This window comes from Bombus vancouverensis, chromosome 10 (assembly GCF_051014615.1).
Source record: "Bombus vancouverensis nearcticus chromosome 10, iyBomVanc1_principal, whole genome shotgun sequence".
NCBI lineage: Eukaryota > Metazoa > Arthropoda > Insecta > Hymenoptera > Apidae > Bombus > Bombus vancouverensis.
The window spans coordinates 5,181,247-5,201,619 of record NC_134920.1 but is presented as its reverse complement, the minus strand read 5'-3'; the positions used below and the strand labels follow the sequence as shown (position 1 = coordinate 5,201,619).

At 37.3% G+C, this 20,373-nt stretch overlaps 2 protein-coding genes and 1 long non-coding RNA gene across 3 annotated transcripts in view; 1 reads left to right on the top strand and 2 right to left on the bottom strand.

Moving 5' to 3' along the window:
- LOC117157793 (uncharacterized) overlaps nt 1-2,847 on the bottom strand; it is a 130,768-nt gene extending 127,921 nt beyond the window's left edge. Inside the window, exons 1-3 of the long non-coding RNA XR_004464317.2 lie at nt 2,808-2,847; nt 1,698-2,008; nt 1,311-1,410 (exon numbers count right to left, since the gene is read on the bottom strand). This is a non-coding gene — a long non-coding RNA (uncharacterized LOC117157793). The remainder of the gene's footprint in view (nt 1-1,310; nt 1,411-1,697; nt 2,009-2,807) is intronic.
- A 3,761-nt stretch (nt 2,848-6,608) lies between these two features.
- Nucleotides 6,609-20,373, top strand: part of Fstl5 (follistatin-like 5) — a 47,690-nt gene continuing 33,925 nt past the window's right edge. Inside the window, exon 1 of the mRNA XM_033336170.2 lies at nt 6,609-7,085. The gene's annotated coding sequence lies outside the window, so the exon portion shown is untranslated. The remainder of the gene's footprint in view (nt 7,086-20,373) is intronic.
- LOC117157870 (acyl-CoA Delta-9 desaturase) lies at nt 12,747-15,600 on the bottom strand. Its single transcript, XM_033336178.2, has 5 exons — nt 15,364-15,600; nt 14,710-14,840; nt 14,418-14,623; nt 13,848-14,030; nt 12,747-13,726 (listed from the first exon to the last, which is right to left on the bottom strand). The coding sequence occupies exons 1-5, from the start codon at nt 15,575-15,577 to the stop codon at nt 13,462-13,464; spliced, it is 999 nt and encodes a 332-aa protein (XP_033192069.1). The 5' UTR covers nt 15,578-15,600; the 3' UTR covers nt 12,747-13,461.

The following is a 20,373-nucleotide window of genomic DNA, read 5'->3' as shown; positions in this document are numbered from 1 at the left end:
GTTTGCTAGTAGCACATACATACGTTTCATAAATGTGTTTATCGTGAAATTACCGACTCGCTTTCTAGCTAATCTATCTTTTACAATACGACGTACCCAATATCTTTTGTTGATTCTTTTTCTACGACAGTCGGTAATACCAAAACATAATAAAAAATGTGTTTACATCTATCTTGTCTGGCAAATAACAGAATAGACGAACAAATAAAGTATAAGCATATGCTGTAAAACTACCGAATCAGTCAAAAACCGTATCATCTGAACGAGTTATAAGCTGATAACGCTGGTAATAACAGGAATTAAAACTAAGTGCCATCATTGACTAATCGTCGATCATAGATGTATATACATACTTTACCAATCACAATATATTCTACCGTACCAACCACCAATCTTACCATTTTAATGTCATTCCCGACATTACCGATTTAGTGTAGAATAAAATTATTGACCTCGTCTATAATACCACTGACGAAGAATTTTATATACTCGTATACTGTATACTGTAGACTCGTCTGTGATAATATTAAAATTTTAGACAGCATTTATAGTTGTCATATGTAATTGAAACTAAATTTTAATAAAAAGTTAGCAACAAACTACGCCTAATAATATATATAAATTATAGATAAGATAAATTATACATATCTTTGTATAACATAAAAATCAATGATTCTTTAAATTGTTTAAGATATTACCATAAGAGAGTTATAACAAAGTCAAACGATACCCAATCACGGATATACAGGACCTCTTTATGAAATAGTGAACCACTATTCAGGTAGATAATTTCAACATTAACATATGTGTTACTCAGAATAATACTGATGTATCTGCAATCTTATCATAAACGAAACCATATTACATGTTGAAGACAATTTCAAAGTATAGTTATAACAAGGAAATATCTCCACGTATACTATTTTAATTATTTAATTAAGTCAATAATTTTAAAAGAGATGATATAGTTTTGCGTTAAATATTCGGCAATATTCAATATTTCACAAAAGGTTGTTTTTCAATATCAATACTGAATATATTTCGATTCTACTAAGCTTATATTAATATCGTATCAGACATCAGACATAAAATTAGTATTACTAAAGAACGCGATATGAACAACAGGATGCCATCCTGAACTGATAAAACACAAAGAGGAAATGTTACTACTCACGGGTATAATAAATACCCGTGACCACTATACTTGTTGAAAGAATCTACGTAATGCAACCAGACGGCGGTCTCGATTCAGACCTTTTACCCTAAGACATGATTGATCAACCAGAGGAACAAAAATGCATGCAACTTACGATTAGATGCGGAGAACGTTGTTATCAATGTTGCTGTGGCCCAGAAGAAACCGTCATCAAAGCATCGAACTTTATCGTAGATGTGGAGGTTGTGAAAAGTCTTTGGTAAAAAAGAACGAGACTCTATTAAATTCATTTTAGTGGTAATAAACACTAAAATTGTAATAACGATAAAAATTGTAATTCTAACCTAAAAGCTTGAATCTAACTAAAAATGCAGATTCTAATGATTTTTAAAGTATACTAAACGTTCCTATTTTATAGCTTAATATTGAGATTTTAAAATTACATTAAGGTTTAATTACAATAAAAAAAACAAAGATTTAAAGCTTCCAAAATTATTTTTTTTCATCAGATCACAGAGAGTAAAATAAATTAAAAACTTACCATTTTTAAGTTATGCAGGGGATGGATCCTTTTGAGAAAGGTTTTGAGTTTCTGAGAGAACGAATACTTAAAAAACTATATATTATGAATTATTTAAAAACAAAAATAAAAGACTACTACTAACGCGACCATTTGAATTATAATCGACGAACAAACACTGACTGTAATTTCGCGAATGAATTGTATTTTTCATACAATATATTGTAGATACAATTAACTGTGACCCTAATTGTATTTACGATACAATTAATTAGAGCTAATGTGTAGACACTGACTCCACTGACCGCACCGCGCACGATCACAAACAGTCTCTGAAACAAAAATAAAGCCATATTAGTAGGAAAGCAGAGGCAAGCACGAAATCAAGTAAAAAAATAAAATCTAGTAAAGTATATTGTTCTTACATTTATTTAAGAAAATACAACTAAATGTCCCAATTAATTATTAGTCACTTTACATCAATATAAAATATAATGTTTAAAATTTATTTTTTATTCAATTCATTATTTAAGAATTCTAAAATATTTCTTGCTACTTCCGAATATTTATAAATATTTTCAAGAATTCAATTGTGAATATTTAGTATGAAAATTCAAAACATACCTGCTATTAATAAATTTTGTTACGTTTGATAAATACCTGATAATGCTTGCAATAAAAAAAGATTATGAAATAAAATTCTATAACACTTCACAAACATTGGATCTAACATTAAGATCGAAACTTGTTCATAGTCACCTACCATTGCAACTCTTTTGTAAAAGTAATAAATATTATTAACAAAAATTAGAAATAGCAAAATATACGTATGTATATCTTAAATATGAAAGAATGATTTCTTTAATCTTCTCTATTTTCACCTTGGTATTCTTAAAGTGAAACTACTTATCATTTAATTGTAGTATATGCGAGTTAATTACACAATATCAATTTTGTGTTATTATATACTGATTACTATGAAATGGTACACACATTCATAAATTACAAATATAGTTATAAAAAGTAATACAAAGATGATTCGATCAATCAAAAAGCAAAAATGATACACGATTAAATAAACGTATAGTAAGTAATTAAATAAACCTGATGAAAGTGTATAAATATACTTACAAAGCGGTTAACGACGCATGTTAGATGAGGTTAAACATCTTAACTACTGTTTAAAACGACGCACTAATGCTGCGCGCCAAACGTACGCGCGGGAATTGTTGGGGAAGTGGTACGAGCTTGTACGAAATACGCGCATATGTATTTTTCTATATATATGTGCACACAAATTTAATTTGATACGACCAATAGGAAAGAAGCAAATTGACTTCGAGAAAGCTATGTAATTTTACTTATTTTCAATTTTATACTAATATTAAATGAAATATATAGTAATGTTTAAATAAGCACGTTGTAACTAAATGAAGTTGATAGAAATTATTCTATTAACTTATTCTATTCTATTATTGTTTGTAAGCATTTATATTAATAAGTGCTTACAAAATTCCAAATCATCGAATTGACTCAATTTTTTAACATTCTGCTTACATACGTAGTTATTATAATTATATTTTCGATATTATTAATAGCACGAACATTATATCAATTTTTTTATTTCTATTTTAATTACTACGAAAAATAAACGAATTCACACCATCATTTTTTTCTTTCGTAACATCACTGCATTTAAGTATAGCAGGTATAATGTTCCACTTTAATTAAATAAAACAAGTGCTTAAATTAATAATAATTGATATTGTCTTCCAAACATTAGTACGTCGAAACATTATTATAAATATTAGAGAACTAATATAATATTAATTTTAATATTAGGAATATATTACTATTTGAAAACGATATTAAGATAAGAACTATTTTAATACAGTCCGGTTTAGATCATCCAAAATTATTTACGAAATCCTTTGATAATCTAGACTGGACTGACATACCTCTCGGAGACGCCATGGGAAATCGTGCGATATCTCGGGAACATCACAAGATGCGTGTGTTTTAGCTTTAGTTAATCATAAGATAGATACATGTGTTAAGTTCATCCATTCCGTACAATGGTACGCTTATTTAATTTGGAACAAAACAAAAATCTTTTCTGTCTTGCCTCATGCATTTATCACATAAGTCGATTTTGCGATTTATGGGTTCGCAATCGCTCAATTCCTTTGAATTATTACGTGGCGTACTCGCTCGTGCGTATTTCAGATACGCACGAATCAGCATGCACTTGACAACCTCTTGTATTCATAAATCGCTCCAAGGACCCCCTTATCTAGATGACTGTTCAATGACTATTCGCGGTTTGCATCGAGTCGCGGGAGTTCTCATCACGACCATGGTGCTTACAGAGTCCAATTGAGGATCCTACCCGATTGGTGCTTCGGTACTCGGACAGGGTTAAGACCAGTAATTTGATGTCCTTCGTAATCCTGTTCAGTAGTTCATCCCACCGGGAGTGAACCCCACTTGTTCAGTCAAGGACTAGTGCTTCGTAATCCTATTTGGTGGTTCCTCCTATCGGAAGTTTCACTTGTTTAGTTGGAGTGTGTCATACTTCTATGTGTGCACGAAGGCAAAATCAAAATTTTGCCATATTTAATAAATACCTGAAAATTTTTAATGTTTGCTCTTCTTTATATTACCTCGATCCTTGACTAATCTACCGTAATATCATCAGTCGGCAGCTTTGACAGTGGATCGTGTAAGTTTCGAATGGCAAGACAAGAATCGTGTGATGGTCAATCCTGGAATTCCCCGTTGGAACTTGGAGGTCTCTTGTGATACCGAATGCTGTCAGCGAATTATTGTACAATGCTTTTATAACGTAGCGTGAGAGACAGATGTTGCGTAATGTATGCGTCCTTTTAAGTTTTAAGTTTAAGTATTAGTTTTGATTCTCAGCTTAAAAGCGTACAACGTGCAATGCGTGCGTCATAGTTTTAATTAATCATACAATAGATATTCGTTAATAAATTATTAGCACCAGTTGTAGAACACCGTGAAATATTGCAGGGACATCCTGGGGTACATGTATTATATAGTTTAATTTCTTAAATTTCGTTCTAAGTTAAAGTCTTTGATATGAAAAGCTGCCAGTATGGCCACATCCTAATGTACACTAGATTGATATCTATCTGATATCTATTTTTAGTTTAGTTTTACATTTAAATAGGTTTTAATTCTAAGATCTAAATTACGTTAATCTTAAGTCTGATTGTTGGACGGCGTGAGGCAACAGGGGACTTACTTTTTGTTTTAAGTATAAATTTTAACCTTGGTCTTAAGTCTTACTTTCAAATCTTACTTTTAATTTGTTTCGTTAGTTTTAAGCCTTAGTTTTAGTATATTTATGAAGATTGAAGTACTTGATCGATACCTTTATCCACACAAGCAAGTTGTCGATGATTCTTTTGCTCTTTTCGTTTGTGCGCAACTTATCTATTTGAGTTATCCATAAATTGTGTTGCGAGTTTTTTAGGTAGAAGTATGTAGAAGTGTAAAATTCCATACTTCCTTTACAATTACACCATATCCTGATTCGTATTCTATTTGTAATTTCATAGAAAACTTTACCTTTAATTCAAATCACTATACTATATTAAATTGATAGTGACGCATGTAACACAAAAATGGTAGAGGGTACGAGTGAGACATACAAAAAAGCATTGCATATCACATTTATGCTGTTCTTAGCACAGAGATATAGAGATAGAGTATGCGAGTCATACGTTACCGTGTAAGTGGATGCGATATGGGAATCGAAAAAGAACACTGCGCAGAGACCCTTTCTATTCTTATTGAATCAAATATACACACTGACACCAGTCGTTGTTCTAGGTTCGGTGCAGATGAGAAAAAGAAAAAATAAGAAATAAAATTCTTCTGTTTCACAAAAGGAAGGTACATACATACGCATTTTCTTGTTCTTCCAACCCGCTTTCGCTGCGGCGATCTGCCGCAAATCACTCTTGTCCGCTCGATATCGTTGCTATCATATGTCTTTCTTCGTTTTCCTATTAAGAACAACAATGGCAGATATAACAGATCGCAAAGGGATTGCGCGGTAAAATGCCGCTCATCTGCACGGAGACTTCGTCAGTGATATCACGTATATTCTGTTCTTTGTCAATGCTTTAGCCACAGACGGTTAGCACCCTCGCAATTTGTTTTGATCGATCGGTATTTCAGAACATGAGACACAGAGTCCCGTAAGATGCCAGGTCAATTTTGTGCCTCATCTGTAATGGTACTGCTAATAGAAGAACCAAATCTGAAATACCGATAGTAGCAAAGTTTATCAATATACAAAAATAAAACATACAGATAAAAATACATAATTTCTAGATAAGTTTACAACCTTATATTCAAACTACAGATTTTAAATTATATTATTGTTCACAATCTATTAAGTGCACTTGCTTCTTTTAATCCATTCCAAACATATATTAAATATATATATATATATAGTTCATCCTAAATTAAAATAGCCTTAGTTCTATGACAAATTTTCTCTTTGTTATTCTTAACTTGGCAAATTGAGTAAAGTAACAGGATTTACTTTATTTCATTCAAACTTTAATAAATTGTACTTACAATTATCCTGGTAAAACCAAGAAAGTTCAAACTCATTGACCGTAGAACCGTTTAACTTTATCCCATCGACAAATCCCGTAAGAAAGCTTGCACGTGAGATTCTTTCGGCGACTGGAGCACTTTCGCACAAAAGTAATGGTTATACAATAAGAATCGAACGCATTAGTTAATCCCGTTTCCGCTTTCCTTCCTAATTGCTTAAATTGCCGGAAAAGTTTAAGCGAAGCTGAGGCCACGCAAGCGCACTGAGGCGCGCACGCTGCGCCACTACCACTCTGTTAGGTAAGGTTAGATTAGATTCTACATCGTTTTCCAACCCTCTCCTCATGTTCAGTACACCCCAAGCTATCACTGCGGTCGGTAGGTTTCACCTGTATAATCACATCGACGAATGCACGCGCACATATTCACACACGCGCACGTTCGTGTATTTGTTTATACGCTTGCACGATCGCGTATTCGTTTTGTTGAACATCGATCTACGCATCAATGCGATCATCTAGGTTATCAATTAGATCGGTGGTGGGTAACTAAATGAAAAGATGAATCCGTCACTTTTAAATACAGTTTGAACGATTCAAATTTTGTCCAAACTGCCGTCAAAAAATTGCGGAATTTCTTAGATATACGGTCGTCTTTTTCATAAATCGAGAAACGTATTAGTAGACTAATGCGAAGATGCCTAAGAAATTTTGGTTGGACTAAACAAACTCGCGTAGTGTTGCGGCGGTGGTTGTGAAAGTGGCCGTGAAGATTGTTACTACAAAGCAGTCTCGACGGAACTAATCACACAGGGTGAGTAAAATAATTTGTAGTTCACAAGATTAATGTTTACTCTCGAAGTATCTAAAACTTTTTCGCGTGGGAGCACGAGGATACTAAACTCGTGCTCCCTTAATGTAACTGATTTAAAGGTCTATGACTCAAGTACTTCGGAAGTTTCGCACAAACTAGCTCCCATAATAAATTTTTACTTAAACCAAGCTATACACCGGTTTTTTAAGGATTTTACGGTCCTTTAATTTAGTGGAAGGTTTGCGTACAATTCACCGTGGGTTCGTACTCACACGTGAAACTGTCGCCACGATTTTATCAAGTCCACCATGTAATCGTGTTTCAATCATGCATCGGCTAACTCAACAACAACATTGCGAGCACAACAGGGAAACCTCGAGCAAACGAGCAAATACGAAACGAAAACTCATCGGTTTAAATGTAACCGTGCACCGGTGGTTATAAATGTCGTAAAAGAAAAATAAACCGACAGCTTTCGTTCACGATACAGCCGGTCCTATTAGTAGATCACGTAATCAAAAAATGCGTAAATGAAAGCACCAACGTCAGAAACGTGGCAGTGACCAGAAAAATCATGTGAAGTAGAGAAATGTAGGGTAGTGGAAAATAAAATGAAATATCATGGTCCAGGATGAATTGATATAGAACAATTCCTCGATCCTGGCTGCGAGTACCTGGCCGCGTGGAATGAACACGTAGAGGCAGCTGCATATCTGTAATCACGCAAGTGTGAGTGACATCTACGAATATCTGAGCATGACGCGCAGGCGCCTCCACCTGTAGATACGCGAGGCTAAATACTAGATTTATCCGTCGGTGGAACAGACCGCTCGACGGAGTATGCGGATCAATAGAATTATCTTTTTTTTCCTTTTCTCGCAAAAGAACGGATCCTTTTACCCTGCACTTTTTACCATTTGGTCCCAACGTTCGGGGTCACGGAATCATACAGCGCACCATCGTGCGTTGTAGCTTGCAGAGAACTAACTAACGACGAGAAGATCGATAAAATTACGTATCTCATTGAAAGAGTTCGTATTCGTGTCGCTCCTACTCTTTTCTTTTACTCGCCATAAGGAAACTCGATCCCTCGATCGTAGACATCGTGGAATTGTTCTTCTTTGAACGACTCATCCTTTTGCTTTCTACTACTTCAACGATCCACATCAAGGGAGAAGTATCTTGGAGATAGAAAGATGCTTTTTCATGATTTTCATTTGTGTCGATTGAAAGAAAGGAATACATGATCTCTTGGCGTATCGAAGTATGTGACGAGAAAATGAAGCAACATTCGCTATATATGATATATATCCGGATTTTGACAAACGATCTTTAAGAAAATAGATTTTGCAAGCTAAGACTGCGGCTTAAAAGACAATTTAAGTCTCTTTCGAGAAATATTTTTTTTAATTAAAATTCATCCATCGTTCGCTAAAACGAAAATTAATTTGAATAGGGAAGAAAATATAGGCAAAATACGTGGTATCATCGTCGTTTAGTTGTTCTTACGATAAAGACTTGTTTAATCAAAACCACTGATGTTTTTATTTATTCAACTCCATACAATACATGCCTGTGTATCGAGTAGCGATACACTAGAAGGGAAATAATCGATCTGCTGCAAAACTTTTGATAGTGGCCACAAAATGTTCTCTTCTAAATAAACAAATAGTCGAGCGTTTTATTTTCAAGGCATATAAAGGACGAAAAATCCGAGTGATCTCGTTAAACAATTTCACAGGGTCTAGCTTGGGCGACAGTTACAACTACAATACTGTTCGTTTCACCCTCGCATTTCCCTCGTATTATCTCGTGCTCATTGCTGTCGTGGCCGTTTTCATTGTTCTTATTATTGTTTCCCATGCACGACGACGATCCCTCCATTAATATCACGGCCACCGCCAACTCCCGCCCACATCCCCCCGCGTCATTAACATTAGCATTTTTATGATTATTAAGGTCCATAAGCATTATTATTTTCGCCGGTGGTTTCTGGAGACGGGAAAACACGAGCGGAACGCATCACAGTGTTCCGTTATGAATTACATTACCTTTTCAAAACAGCCATGCATTATACATACGTACGCAGGAGCCACATGCAAAACGATAATGCCACCCCCGTGGTCCAGCTGTGCCGGTCCTGGACGCGTGAAATGTGCAACACGGAATAGAAGAAAATAGGGAAACGCGATGGAATAGACGTCTGTCGGCCGTACAATGGCCGCCGTCGGGTCAAAAGTTCAGAACTTTTGTCATGTAACTACATATGTAGCTGAACTAGGAGTCGTATTGATCTCGAGCGAGAGCTGGACGAACAAAGTTCTTGGAGATTTAACGAGAGGCTCTTGGCGATGAGCTGCTTTCCAAACAATACTTCGTATGCGCTACTAGGAAGTCCGAACGAGCGCGCTTATGCTCGAAAGTAACTCCGTGCACCGCACACCACCGGTTCGCACATCGCATCGCTCGCCAACTTGCAACCTATCCTCTTTCCTTCCCTTTCTTCCTCTTCTTTTTTTTTCGAGCCGAGTCGGCTTTGAGTCGCCACTGCTCTCTACGCCATTATCACCGGCTTTTTGGTCGCCTTCGGAGCTCGATCCACATAATGCCTACGCTTTTACCTCTCTTTACGACCTACGAAACGAGCCGGAAATGTCACAGCCGCGGTTTGTCGTTCCCTTCTATTCTGGTTGTGCTTTAGCGCACGGTGTAATGTCTCCTTTGATCGTCTCTCAGTGGATCTCGCGTTCTTCCTTCCCTTTTGCTAGATTAAACCTCGAACTGTTGCTTCGAAAGTCGATCGTGATGATGCTTTTCCTTCTTTGATTCCATCGCAATATTCTATTTCTATGATACAGTTTCAAGGGGCGATCGTGTATTTTACGGATAGCAGTTGGTCTTTCGCCTCTGTTTTACCTCGTATATATGGAATCAGTAAGTAATAATGAAACCTGGACAGCTGCTGGTAAACTTTATTGGTGTATAAATGTAATTAAAATTTTAGTAAATGTGAGCATGAAATTGAGCGATCTAGTGTAATACTACTATATAATACTACGTAATTATACCCGTAAATATACATAAATTACACCCGTGCGTATAAATTCTTTTTTTAGAGACATATTTCGAAATAAGACCCGCTAATGCATAACTTAGGCACACGCTAACGCCTAATAACTAGTCTGATGTATCACCGTCAAGGCGTTAAGCTGTGCAAGACTGTGACCATATTTATAGTTATTGTAAGCCCGTACCGCGCTGTACAATCATAATTCTCTTCTAATTAAATCGTTAACTCCGCTGCAACGCGCTTCTTTTCAGTGACTCGAATTTTCTTGACAGTAAGTAATTCAAGAATAGTTGGTAGCATATATGAAGGAAGCTTACAAATTAGAAATGTAGAAATGCATATGGTCAAGAGAAGAACAATGAAACAAAGTAAATCTGATTTTTCCAGTCGTATCGGATCAACGAACGATCTTTCTCTGTACATATATGCGATTCAAATTTATTCCATCGCCTCGAGGCGACGGTAAAAGACACATCAGAGGCGCGCACAGACAGAATGTGTCTTATCGATCCGTTCTATTGCTAAGGTCATAACAAATTCATAGAGGAAAATACTCGACGATGCCGAGGGAATGGCAGAAATACACGGTGCATAGTGTGAGGACGCAGACACTGATTTCATCTCTTATCGTTAATCAATACACGAGAGAATTACCGGAGAAACGTAGAAAAGTGATTCTCCGCGAAATCGTTTCCGACTAAGGTATAACCGTAATTGAAGGTAATCAGAATCGATAAATGTTATATCCGAATAGGATCGTAAAAAAACGTTAATTTTCCATGACATCCTTGTTTGAATAGAAATACCCTTAGCTCGATATGAGAGCAATGATTCATCCCTCTGTTTGAGCTACTTTGCATTTTAATTTAGACGACAAATTTTCCCCAACGAATTATTGCGTGATTTTTTAGAAATACATTTTTACGTCTCTGAAATATAACATTCATCGATTACCATTTTCCATTTTTAGCGCATTCTTCTTCCAAAACGATGATACTGCGTAGCTAATAAAAAAACTAGTCTCTACGCTGTTATTATCGGCTACCTATCATCCGAGAATAACTGTCGAAGATAAAAATACTATAGGCCAGTAGCCGTACATACGGTGAAACAATGTCCTGTCCAGCTATAAATATGAAAAGTCGCTATAACTGCGCTGCCTTCGTGTCATACTTATGGAAACTCGTAGTGTATTTTTGCCCGACTTTACGATAGCCTGTAGTTTCGTGCAATGTTTTCTTTCTTTCTTTTTTTCCTTCCCTCTCTGTCTGCCTAAAAATAAACGGGGGTGGTACCAACGGTAATCTAAAACATAGATGAACAATATCGTAGAACGAACACGTGGAGAGCAGAAATGCCGCCGGTATTTATAAAGCGTGTAATCTATGCGCGATATCTATCGCGTAGCTAATACAAATCTGCGAAATATTACACGATTGCAAACACGACCGGTTACGTGTTTTCTCAGTACGGCGAGCAGCCAGCATGTAATTACTACATCGTTAAAGCTTCAGTAACCGTTGTTGCACCGATAATTAATTTCCGCCGTTTCGTTGAATAATTCGTGCGATATGCAAGCGCCGCGTGTCGGAACGCGACGAGTGAAAGTGGCTGCCGCGTGTACGCAAAATACGCGCGACCATCATTACCGAACACGGACCAATAATGATCACCTGATGAAAATTTACACGAGCCTCATGCATACCAAACGCGGAACGTGCCGAAATTATCTGAAATCGTTTCGTTTTCGACGATTGCATGCTCGTTAATTAACATTGGTTTAGGCTCGATTAGAAGCGTTTTGCCTCTGATTAATCGATGTTAAAGTCTATTTATTGCCGAGAAATTGACGCTTATTCCTCGATAATTCTACGAAAGCAGTGACATTTTAAGGGACAAAGAGATGGACAACACAGAGTACCAACCGGAAATGACCGTGCTGTATATGGGTGTACGCCCGAATACATAGGCTAAACACGGTTCATTACTGCAGCATTCATTACGTACCTTCCGAAACGACGACCCTTCGTTGGTGCTTTCACCGTTAAAGCAAGGTAGAACAAGGTCGCTTTTCGACAACTCTTACAGACTTCTTGAATAAATGAACAACGCGATGCGTAACAAGCCCCGCTATCGTATTTTCGAAAATGCTCTTGAAACGTTACTTTTCACGTTCAGAAATATAGTAGTATAGTACATGGTATCGAATAAATAATTTTCACGTCCTATATAACGCTGTGGCAGAATTTGGAGCTTGCAAACGGTGAACCCTGTTTAAAGTTTGTTGTCAGCTCAGCGCTGACGGTTGTGTGTGCTACAACGGGAAATTCGTAAAGTTCCTTGGTAAAGTAAGCCTTATTTCGTTTCATTTGCAAATGCTATTTGCATTTCGAGACGAACTTCCGTGAAGGTATTCTGTTCGTTTTCGTTTCATTCGTTGTACTCTGTAGCACGCTACAGTATATAGTATACCATCGTAAATATTCAATATCCTCGCTAATTAACGTGAATCTATCTCGATTACTTTCTACGACCAACGAACGAATGTTTTTCAGCGTCATTTAATATTTGAACAGATTGCCCGATTTCGCTGTGATCGATTTCATTATAAAAACACTCGCGGTGGCTTTAATTGGAGAGAAACATAAGTACGGTAGATACACGTAGAGGAAACTATTTGTTCCTACATAAACATCGGCCTAGCATTATACGCGTACGTGTTCACCCATATACCTGACCTGGCCTGATACGCGATGCGAAAACGCGCTAAATAAACCTGGAATGATAACAGCAAAAGGATTCGCGTGACGTCCGAAGCATATAAATCCCTCTACAAATACGAAAATATACAAAAACATTTAAATAAAAAGAATATTTCCACCCCACATTTTTGCTTTATAAAAATAATATTTGGTATTCGAGGCTGTCGTTTTTTCTTCTTGCAGTCATATAAAAAAACTTAGTATGTATAGTAAATGGACGCGATACAGTGAGATCGCAAAATCGGTCAGTAGAATATATAACACAGTTGAAATATGTAATTTGAAGGACATAAGCAATTACCCAGAGCTTCGTCCAGGATTATACTATGTCGACTCAGGATCAGTTCAAATTTTACAAAATTCTGACTTCTATCAATTTTATGACTTATCATTGTACTGTCAGAAATTTCAGAAAGCTGACGTACGTAAGTGCCAGCGTGCATACAAAATGCACATAACCCTAGCTGCAGTTAGATCAACTAGTGACCCTATTTTAACGCTTCGTTTTACGACCTGGCTATATCGCTCCCGATACGAAATCTTCTCAGTGTCTCCGATGTCCCCAAAGGCTGTCCGTTCCATCGCCCTTCTTCAGTATCGTTCGATCGACCAGCTCTTTCTTCGGTGTTTTTAAATTGTACGCCAAGCCTAAGCGCGCCATCAGCTCTATAAAACCGGTGGTAGGATTCAGTCCATATGCGCCCAGTTCCGCAGCCTTGTAATCCCACGGAAAAGAATGATGGTAATTATGCCAACCTTCACCCAGCGCGAAGAAAGAAACGGTTGGGTTTTCCGTTGGCTTGACCCTCCTGCAGCCGAGTAGAAACGAGGTTAAATCGCGTTTGAAAAACGGCTCCGTCGTCGTTCGCAAGTTTTAATTAACTTGGCCCCGTGATCAGGTAGCGCGGAGTGAGTCGCGCCAAAACTTGCCTGTTATACGGTCGATTTCCCCACATGTGGGCGAAACTGTTCACGATAAAAGTGGCGTGCAACGACCAGACGTAGCGAATGAGCATCGCATGAACACTTATGAACCACGTTTCGCTCCACGCGAACACCGGCAACAATATCGGCAGTACGAAGCACAGCGAAACCATGATGACCTCGTAATACCTGCAATGAGATAGCAAAATGTCTAAATGACCGCGTTTCACGGTTTGACTAGCCGCGACGAAATGTAATTCACGTTGTTTTAACGCGAACGAGATCTTGGAAGCTTCCATGGCTCGGCTTCCGGTAACATGAACACAAATTCGTCGGCTCTCATTTCCGAGTTACGTGTCCTTTCAGTGAAATATTTCGATGCTTTGATACGGTGTAGCTTTATCAAAATTCCTAAGGAACGCGAAGCTAATCATAAGCTCGTAAAGGAACGAGGAAATTCATGAATCCATTAGAACAGGACTGATATCTTTGAATTACCACTGTAAACATGAAGATGAGCGAGCACGTTCCGACAGCCGTACGTGTAGGCAAACTAGCTTAGAGGAAATATCTTACTTGTCAAAGAATTTTATTACAGGATCCGCAGTGATGTCGCTCATATCGATTTTACTGCCGTATTCTTTCACGGCTGGATGCCTTTTAACCATCAGCCAGCCGATATGAGAGAAGAAAAATCCACGGGTCGCGTCGTGCGGGTCTGCATTTGTTTCTGTGTATCTGTGATGCGTCCTGTGATCTCGTATCCATTTATAAAAATGCGTCTAATCGAACAAGAAACATCTATGAAATTATTGCTCGAGACACTTCCTCGAGCGTGAACACAGAAAGTTAGAAGGGATTAACCTACCTGACCAGCCATGCAATATAAGTAAGCAAGAAATATTCGCAGAGGAATCTTGGCGGAATAACTTTTATGCGCCCACAGGCGATGAGCTCCTGCTGTTATTCCCAAACCAGCCACGACACCGTACGCAAAACCTTCAGGATGATGTAATATAAAAAGCATGAAAAATTTGTCGCAAGTCGATGATACGTTAACGTCTATGCTACGATCCTTCAATATTTATATCTCAGTTTCGTTTTCGTTTCAGCCAAGAGGATTTTTGATATTTAAAAAGTATATACGTTTAGCATGAAATCGAAATGGAGAGTCACGCATATCGATACTTAATTTCTTAATTGATCTTCCATTTAATAAATTTCTTAACTTCTTACTTTCTTCGAGCTTAAAAGATTTTCTAAGGGATAAAGGAATATTTGGGCGAGAAGAGCGCAGGATGCTTAAATCTCAAGCTTGCAGATTGAAAGAAAAGGATAGAATCGAGAGAAAAATGGGATAAAAATCGATTTTCCAGCAAACTCAAATGTTTGATGCGTCAATAAATGGTTTGTTTGAAATTCTGAATGGATGAAAATAAAAGAGGTAGAATGAAGGAAATTTGAAAAAGGAGAAAAGCGAATTTCCGGTACGAAGTAGAAACGAGTCACGATATGTACTTACTCCAAATCCACGTCCAAAGCTTGGCATCTCGATAACCGCTCACGAAACCGTAAACGGCGAGGAAATGAAGCACAATGATACCAATCACATTTCGCCATATTATCCGTTGGCTGGCCGAGGTTCGTACTGGCAGTGGAAGCGGTTCCACGTCCTTCTCCATCGTCTGATTCGCCTCCTTCTTTTCTTCGTACCATGTTACCGTGGTGGTACACATTCTTGAAACGAGATGCTACTCGATTTTCGTTCCTAATTTGAAAATTGATAGATACGCGTGCTAAAACGCCGATAGAAATGATCCTCTCCCCGGTCTCCGATCAAATTTTACGACCAGCCTTCGTGTAAAATTTCTGTTCGTTAAATATATTACCGATACTCTAATTATCTTACTATGGTCGCATTAATTAATTAACGTGATTAACCATTAAGCCAGCGATATGACTATAAATTACACGTACAATATAAAGGCAGTAATTGCATCCACTTCGGTTACATCATCGATTCTCGCTTCTCTGCATAAAGGATAGAAACATGCGTTGCTATATAGCTGCACATATTCTACCAAGCTTCACGGGCGCATAACCCGTTCGATAGGCGTAATTTGTCAGATATAAGGAAGTTAACCATCTCTTTTACGAGGCATTTTGCATTCGCGGTGGAAGAAAGTGTAAGGTCTGGGACGAATCGCGCGAGCCGACGCTGCTTGATAGACTTATATAAATTTTGTAGAAATACACTCGCGAGCCTGTGAAATAAATCACGACTGAAGTTTTCAAGAAGCGATAAGCACTCTTAATAATCTCCGTTTAATTGAACGCTCGTTTAATTCCAGAACTAAAATAAACTCCGAAGTCGTTCCAGGGGCCATTTTTCATTCACGGCAATTGCTGTTCGCTAAACAATCGAATCGAATTGCTGCGTAAACGAGATAAAATAAATAATGTTTTCTACGTTACAATTGGCTCTGTCTATTAGATTACCCGTCTCGCGAAATTTGTACGATTTGCTCCGGGACGAATATCGTAAGTAACTGAATCGATCTGAAATGGCGTGGAAAGATCTTGAATAGCGCTGGCGATTTTATATATAAATGTTGTCGCCCGTACACCAAGAAAGTATCTGTTAATCTCTGGTAATCTTTATTACCACTTGCACGACAGAAGCTAGTATTTCCAGACGGCGAACAAATCGACCGCTTATCCTTACAATTACGAGTAGATTTTCAACGATTTTACAACACGATCCAATTATTTACAGAGAATGTTTATTTTCAGGACTGTGATTTCTTGAATTGTGAAACAAATTTCTTTTTCCTTTTTATAAATTATTAGAGAAATTTTACAACTCAAGCCAACGAGATCTTTTGCGTATAAAATAGTTGTTCTCTTTGAACATAGTGTGTAAGATACAAATAAAAAAGCCACGTCTTTATTTCAGCTATAAATCCCCATCCATTTGAAAAACAATCAATTCTATATTTTTATATTCCATATCCGTTTGTTTCAAGTTTAAATTGCAAACTAATTGGCACTGCCACTCAAAGTGAAAGAAAGAACGAGCATTTAGTGACGTTGCACGAATTTTACGTCGAGCACCCGGATTCAATCAAAAGTTTAATGCATTCTAAAACAATTTCGTACAACGTGAATTATTCCAGAGTGAAATTAGAAGACAAAGAGAGCGGTGCCAAGATTCTCAAGATTCTTTATCATTTCTATTATCACCTCTATTATCGCTTTAAAATGAAATTGCCTCGTGAGGGCGGGAATTCTATTAACCGTTTTTGTTGTTGGAACGTGGTCGAAACGCATTTGGGCAGATGTCCGGCTTTATATTAATAATTCAATAACACCGATGACACATATGCGACTCTGTGTCCGCTGCATGTGATCGGAGCATAAAGCTACATGGCGGACATCTGCGACTTCCGGGCGCACGCTGCGCGGAAAAGATATTCAACGATATATGGAAAGTTTCCTGTTCCTTAACCGATACGTATGTTCGTAACAGTTTGACGTCGAACCAGTTACGATTCCAGGCATTCTATACAATCGTCCTATAGATTTATAGATTATGGAAGGTCTGTCGACCCTCCTTAGTTAAAATCTAGCATTTCTTCGATCTTGGTTATCTAGCATTTGGCATATTTGTGGTTCTTTGCGGGTTTCAATCGCGTTTTTGTTAGTATGCCGCGCTTTGTTCCAACATTTTATCGACATTCCGCTTCATTTCTTCAGGGCAAAGCGGAAAACTTTATTTCCCTTGAATCGCGTTTTAAAGCCATTTTATGGTGATACGTAAGTGTAAACGATTTTATGAGAAATTTTCTGTTGGATTTTTATCAAAGTACGTTCTTTTGATAAGTCAGTCACACAAAGACAGACGAATTACATAAATCTTTGCGTACTGTATATCGATCACTGTATATTGTGACATAAACAGACATTTTACATTAATCTCTACCTTAAATACATGTCTGTCGACCGATCGAAATGATTGCCGATGTTTCATCATTTTTTCGTGTTTTTCGTACTCTTCGATGCATTTCTGACATACACACACACAATTGCGATTAATTCGGTCGGTCTTAATGTACGTTTCACAAATCCGTATGCAACAAAATTCATATATTCAACCTGCTAATCTCTTTGGTCATTAAATGATTACGCGTGTTACTCCACATGGTGTTCTATTCCAATCCAGCATCTTTCGAAATTCGGGGAACCGTGATTTACGGTACGCCGCGCATAGCGAGCATCAAACCGAGCCTGCCCTGCTTTCGCTCGTAAAATTGCGTCTTTCGACATCGACGGCAATTTCCTTTTCGTTTTCTATGCCAGTTCATAAAAATAGGTGCGTCGATCCGTGGTCGCGTACCCATATAACGACGACCACGTATGATGGACCGTCGAACGACACTATCGTCGAAACTGACACAAGTGCACGTTCGCTGAAATTATCGTCCGTTTTCGCGTTGTTCGTTCACGATGCAACGAAACCCTGCCTGTAGCAACGATGTCATCCATGATAACGTCCCTGACAAATTCAATTGAATTTTCACCGTTAATGCGAGCGAGGTCGCGAACAGGTTTAAAATTGATATTGTTGCGGAAATAGAATATTGCGACACTTAGGCCTTTCTATTAACTTTTAGAAGGAATTGGATATATTCTTGCATGTATCATTTTCGTGCCAATTTATAGAAGATTCAAGAAAATTAAAATTCCCTTTAAAAATCCTGAGAATCTACTTTGAAAACTGAAAGTCTAAATATATTTAAAATCCTAAAGTTTACCAGGTCACCCTTTAATCAAGAACTTTTATAATTAAAGAATTAAAAGTTGATGAAGACAAATCAATTTTAGTTAGGATGATTATAGTTCTTGCTAGTGTAACAATTTTTATAGGTAACGAATATGGAACGAAATGACACATTTAAAAATAGGCCATTTATAAATAAAGAAATGATCATGGACGAGTCGTTGGGAATCGGGCGACGAGATAATTTTAAGTTAACCTTTCGAGGTGAATTTTTCTTCGCGCTATTTAGTTGATGAAACAAATTCCTGCGTGATTTCCATTTCCTAATTGTTACATGAAAAGTTATAAAGACCGTGAATGTTTATACAAATTTCAATTATTCTGAACACGATTAAAATGGAAATTAAGCGGATATTTATTTTAATCATTAAATTTCACATCGCTACGCGTCTAATATTTTTATTGTATTTCTATATATTGTTTGCGTTACGTATATTTTTACATCTTTTGACTTTATGGGTAATAAATAAATACCTAAACATCAGCAGTCTAAATAGAATAAATTAGCAACTTCCTAACAGTTATCTCAGGACGTCTTGTCCCATTAGTCTCGAAATGCTTAGACTCTAAATCCTCTCATTCGATTAACATTTCGCAAACAAACCATTGCAAAAGTTTATCTAATCGAGAACATCCTGTCGAAATATCGTACTGTCGAAATCTCTCGAGCGAGTTTTTGCATTCTCTTCCAATCGCTTCGCTTCATATCCCGACTTCCGGTATCAACGTAGCACGAACACGCGGTGATACCACCGTGACTATTCGCAGATATTAAATCCATGCTCGATTGCCTCAAGCTAGTGGATAACACTACGCTACAACGCTATGGGTAACGCTTTGCAATTATCTTCATCTGTTAATGATGCTTTTGCGATTTGTGTAACCAGCAGGGTCATAATGGGAGTAACAGAGGAAATTGCAGCTTGAGAAACGCGCCACGAATTTCCGCGGACGTTCGTTCGTTAGCGAAGAAGAAGAATCGGAGGAACGGCGTGGATGAGCGCGAAAGTAAGTTTCCGGAGAACGCGTTTAACGTTTGTTAATGCCTTGGATCTTTTTACGAACAGGGTTGAAGGGTTGATAATGAGTGAAAGCTACAAATTGGTAACGGCGAATCTATTTATCTTTCTTATACGGCTGATTCCGAAATTGCGATCCAACTACACGTTATTCGTCACGTAAAAATAGATCAAAGTATAAAATAACATTTTTTCATACAACGCTTTGTTTTCGGAAAAATCAAATATGAAAATTGAGCGGATAATGGCATAGTATGCTATAGCTCACAAAACTATATCATATATGATGTATACATATGTCGCAGACCAATTACACCTAATGAAATCACGAAGTTGTGGACTTCGTAACGATAGGTTTCATTAGAACCGGTTCATTTTTTCCAACAATAATTTAAGACTGCATTTTTTCAAAAAGAAAACGTGCTATGAAAAAGTGTTATTCTACATTTTAACTTATTTTTACGCGAAAAGGTACGTCCTTCTCCGATTACTCTGTATCATCCATCTTTCTCATTTCTCTATTCGGGAGTAATCGCTTTCTCGCTGAGAAAATGTTTGACAATCCATTAAATCGATCGAGTCGTAAAGAAATGGCGTTATTAGTCACACCGTCTAAGCTAAGTACTTTAAAAGAAACGAATGCTTGGGCAAGCGTTACAAGTCATTTGACCGG